The sequence below is a fragment of the Amblyomma mixtum genome, chromosome 1 (genome assembly GCF_055824585.1).
Source record: "Amblyomma mixtum isolate Tamu chromosome 1, ASM5582458v1, whole genome shotgun sequence".
In the NCBI taxonomy this organism is placed as follows: Eukaryota; Metazoa; Arthropoda; class Arachnida; order Ixodida; family Ixodidae; genus Amblyomma; species Amblyomma mixtum.
This window is the reverse complement of record NC_143012.1, coordinates 143,054,494-143,057,771: the sequence shown is the minus strand read 5'-3', so window position 1 is coordinate 143,057,771 and position 3,278 is coordinate 143,054,494. Positions and strand designations below refer to the sequence as shown.

The 3,278-nt window shown below is 56.2% G+C and overlaps 1 protein-coding gene across 1 annotated transcript; it reads left to right on the top strand.

The window, feature by feature from the left end:
- The first annotated feature begins 619 nt into the window (after window positions 1-619).
- LOC149367809 (uncharacterized) lies at window positions 620-2,122 on the top strand. The gene has a single exon (XM_089567417.1). The coding sequence runs from the start codon at window positions 620-622 to the stop codon at window positions 2,120-2,122; it is 1,503 nt and encodes a 500-aa protein (XP_089423543.1).
- Window positions 2,123-3,278: the final 1,156 nt, after the last annotated feature.

Here is a 3,278-nt window from a genome sequence, read left to right as displayed (position 1 = left end):
TTTCACTTGGGTTTTCAGGGGGGGGGAGTGAGGTAAGACGTAAGCCTTCGATCGAACTTCGCCACGGTGCGGATGAGTTGCGATTATTGTTGATCTTGATTTTGCTGGTCCAGTGCTCTTTGCTCTGCATTTCCACGTGATTACTGTGTTTATATGTTTGCTCCTTTCATTAAAAATTCAGTTTCGAGTCACCGCTCCTCTGTGTAGTCTTCTTACTTCGTCCTTCGTCTTGTTCGCCTGTACCCCCCCCCCCCCGATGACTTCTTTTTCATCTTTGTCCATACTAGTAGTGGTACGCTTACTAATGCACTTGATCTAATTAGGGCCTGGGATGTTTCGAAAATTCTTAAGATGTCTTGAAGCTACGCTGAATGTGTGTTAACGGCTTATCACCTTCGCCGACTAACGTAATTCCGGAAATAAGTCATCACACGTGTTGTGACTAACGTAGAACTGCTTGCGCCGTCGTCTTTCTCGTCGTCGCGTCAACCTCGAAGCGCCACACCACGCCCGCGGCAACGCGGCGCCGCCCATTATTTATATTTTTGGTGCTTTAGTATAGCGTCCTTGGTGCGAAGTGGCCGCGCGAAGGACCTCCTGACCGTCGCCGAGAGTCACGATGAGCCGCCACCATTGTCCCAAGCGGCAGCTGACGGGCTTCGGCGAGCCCTTGGACTGGCGACCGCTGGACTTCGTCGACAGCGTTCCCTACGTGTTCTGCTGCGCTCTCTGCGGGGTACTGCCGGCGTTTCCAAAGCGGCTCACGACCTGCTGCCACGTGTTCTGCCCGTCCTGCTTCGAGAGCATCACCGAGCAGCAGTGCGTCTGTCCTGTGGACGGCAGTCTTTTCGCCGAACACTCGGTTGAGGCTTTGGACTCTATTCGCGGCGGCGTGTATGAACTTCGGGCCCACTGTCCCAATGCGTCCCACGGTTGCACGTTCGTAGGCATGCTGACCGACATCAGGGAGCACTTCTTGCGTAGCTGCGACCACAACGAGGTTCACTGCCCGCGCTGCGGACTGGCCATACTCCAGAGGACAGCCCTGTACCACCACTCCCAGGAGTGCGACGCAGTCCACAAGGTTGAGCCGGCCAGCGACGCCGAGGCCGACAGCTCCAACGAAGACGCCTGTCACATGTCTAGCAGCAGCCGCAGGTCTCGTTCGCGTGGCAAATCAGCGTCGGGAAAGGGCGGGGACAAAGCGAAGCGCTCCGGAGCCCGCAGAGTTCCTTCGACTGAGAACGCGGGCAGGGAGAAGCCGCCGATCGTCGCCACTATCAGGGCCCTCCTTCAAGACAACCCCGGCAGTACCATCCTCTCGGCGCCCGTCGGCTCTTCCGGAGTCCCTTCAGTAGCCCCTTCAGCAGAAACCTCACTGCTAAGTCGCGGTGGCTTCGCGGTCAAGGGAGATCGGCGCAAGGCCGCGAAGCCGTCGAAGAGCGCCGACGGTGCCTTGACGTCGCTCTCCGAGGCGCAGTTGCTTGAGAGGGTGGACTCGATGGTCGCCAGGCAGCGCAAGAAGACCCAGTCTGATTTGACCGCGGCGAGGGCCGAGGCGACGTCCAGCACTGAAGATAGCGCGAGGGCCCCCTCAAATATGGCGATGATCTCCGCGGCGGCGGCTGAGTCGCGGCAGGTGGCGTCGCACGACGTCACCAAGAAAATCTCCTCCGTGGCACCAACCGGGTTCGCCTTCTGCTACGTCACGGGCCTAGTTGGCGCCGAGTCCCGACTGGTGTGCGGCGAGGAGCTGGTTCTTCGCAGCGACAGCTCCCAGCTGGCAGATTGCGCCTTCCGGGTGCACGCTAGGCTGCGCCGAGACGCTGACGGAGGCGTGATGGTCTGCTTCACGCTCTGCTTGTGCGGCGGCACGTGGCGAAAGGTGGCCGACTGGGCCCTGTCCAGTAGGATCTGCCTCGTCCTGGTGCATCCGTGGGACCAGGCGCAGAACGTGCGCCTGCCGCTCTGCCTCAACCCGGGTGCCCTGCCACCGCCCAAGGAGTCTCAGCCGGGTCGCTGGGATTTCTGGTCGCCCACGAACGAGCTGAAGCTCAAGGACCTTGCGACACGGGGCTTCGTGTCCAGTGGGGCTATTTGCGTCGCCCTTGAAATTCAGTGACGTGCACAACGTCAAGTTTTCACTGCAGTTGTACTTATGGCGCGGGCACATGTTTGAGCTGTGCACATCATTCGCATGGTGGACGTGGTCACGAAGAAATAAATGTAGTGTTAACACCTGCGGTTTTCTGGTATGGGCTGCCGTGGTGGCTTGGTGGTTACGGTGCTCAGCTGCTGACCCGAGAGACCCGGGTTCGATCCCAGCTTCGGTGGTCGCATTTCGATTGAGGTAAAATGGTAGAAGCTCGTGTACTGTTCGATGTCAGTGAATGTTGAAGTCCAGGTGGTCGAAATTTCCGGAGCCCTTCTTTGCGGCGTACCTCACAGCCTTGAGTAGCTTTGGGACGTTAAACGCCATGAAACCGCACCCCTTTTCTGGTATGGTGTGTACATAACTTGCACTGACGTCAGTGAACGGAATCCTGGGATATATTTGTGCCATATTTAAGAACCACCGGCTCCTGCAGTATGCATTCCTCATCATTTCAGCATAACAGTGTACGCGATATTTGTCTGTTTCAAGTGCAGCGGTAGGCCCACAGTAGGAAACATTCAATGAACACAAACTTCCTCCATGTGCAAGCGAATGAAGGCATGCTGAACACAACGACGGAGTTGCGTGTGGCACACTCTAAATGTGCCCACTTCGACCATGAGAACCGCTACTGTTGGTTATATGGTGCGCACTTCATAGCAGGTAAATTTGCAATTTCGACTGTCGAATATGTGATAATGGCTTTACAAGAAAAGCATCGCTGATTAACCTGAATCTTTTGTGTTGAAATGGTGACCACCCAAGCATCTCGAGGAGACAAAACGCGACTGAGTCCTATCCCCCTTTGGTCAGCGCCAGGCATAAACACACTACTCAGCGAAAAGTGGCGACCTGAAGCCCATAAAAAGCGTGCCAAGGCCGACAGTGTGGGGACATCGATCAAGCTGTGGGTAGAGTGTCTCGATGCTTTAACCAGTATCGAGGCACCCTAACTGTGCTCCGGTGTTCAAGCCACCGCAGCTGACGGCCGAAATGAACATTTCTGTGAACCGCGTTTTAGCAGCAAAAAAGGAACTAATACGCGTGCCACACGCGCGCAACAACTGGCGGTAAATGCTTAAGGCCTGAAGTTTGTAAGTACATCATTTTCGGAGTTGGGGCT

Excerpts from the sequence above, each read along its gene's own strand:
- LOC149367809 (XM_089567417.1), top strand. The coding sequence starts at position 620 with ATGAGCCGCCACCATTGTCCCAAGCGGCAGCTGACGGGCTTCGGCGAG.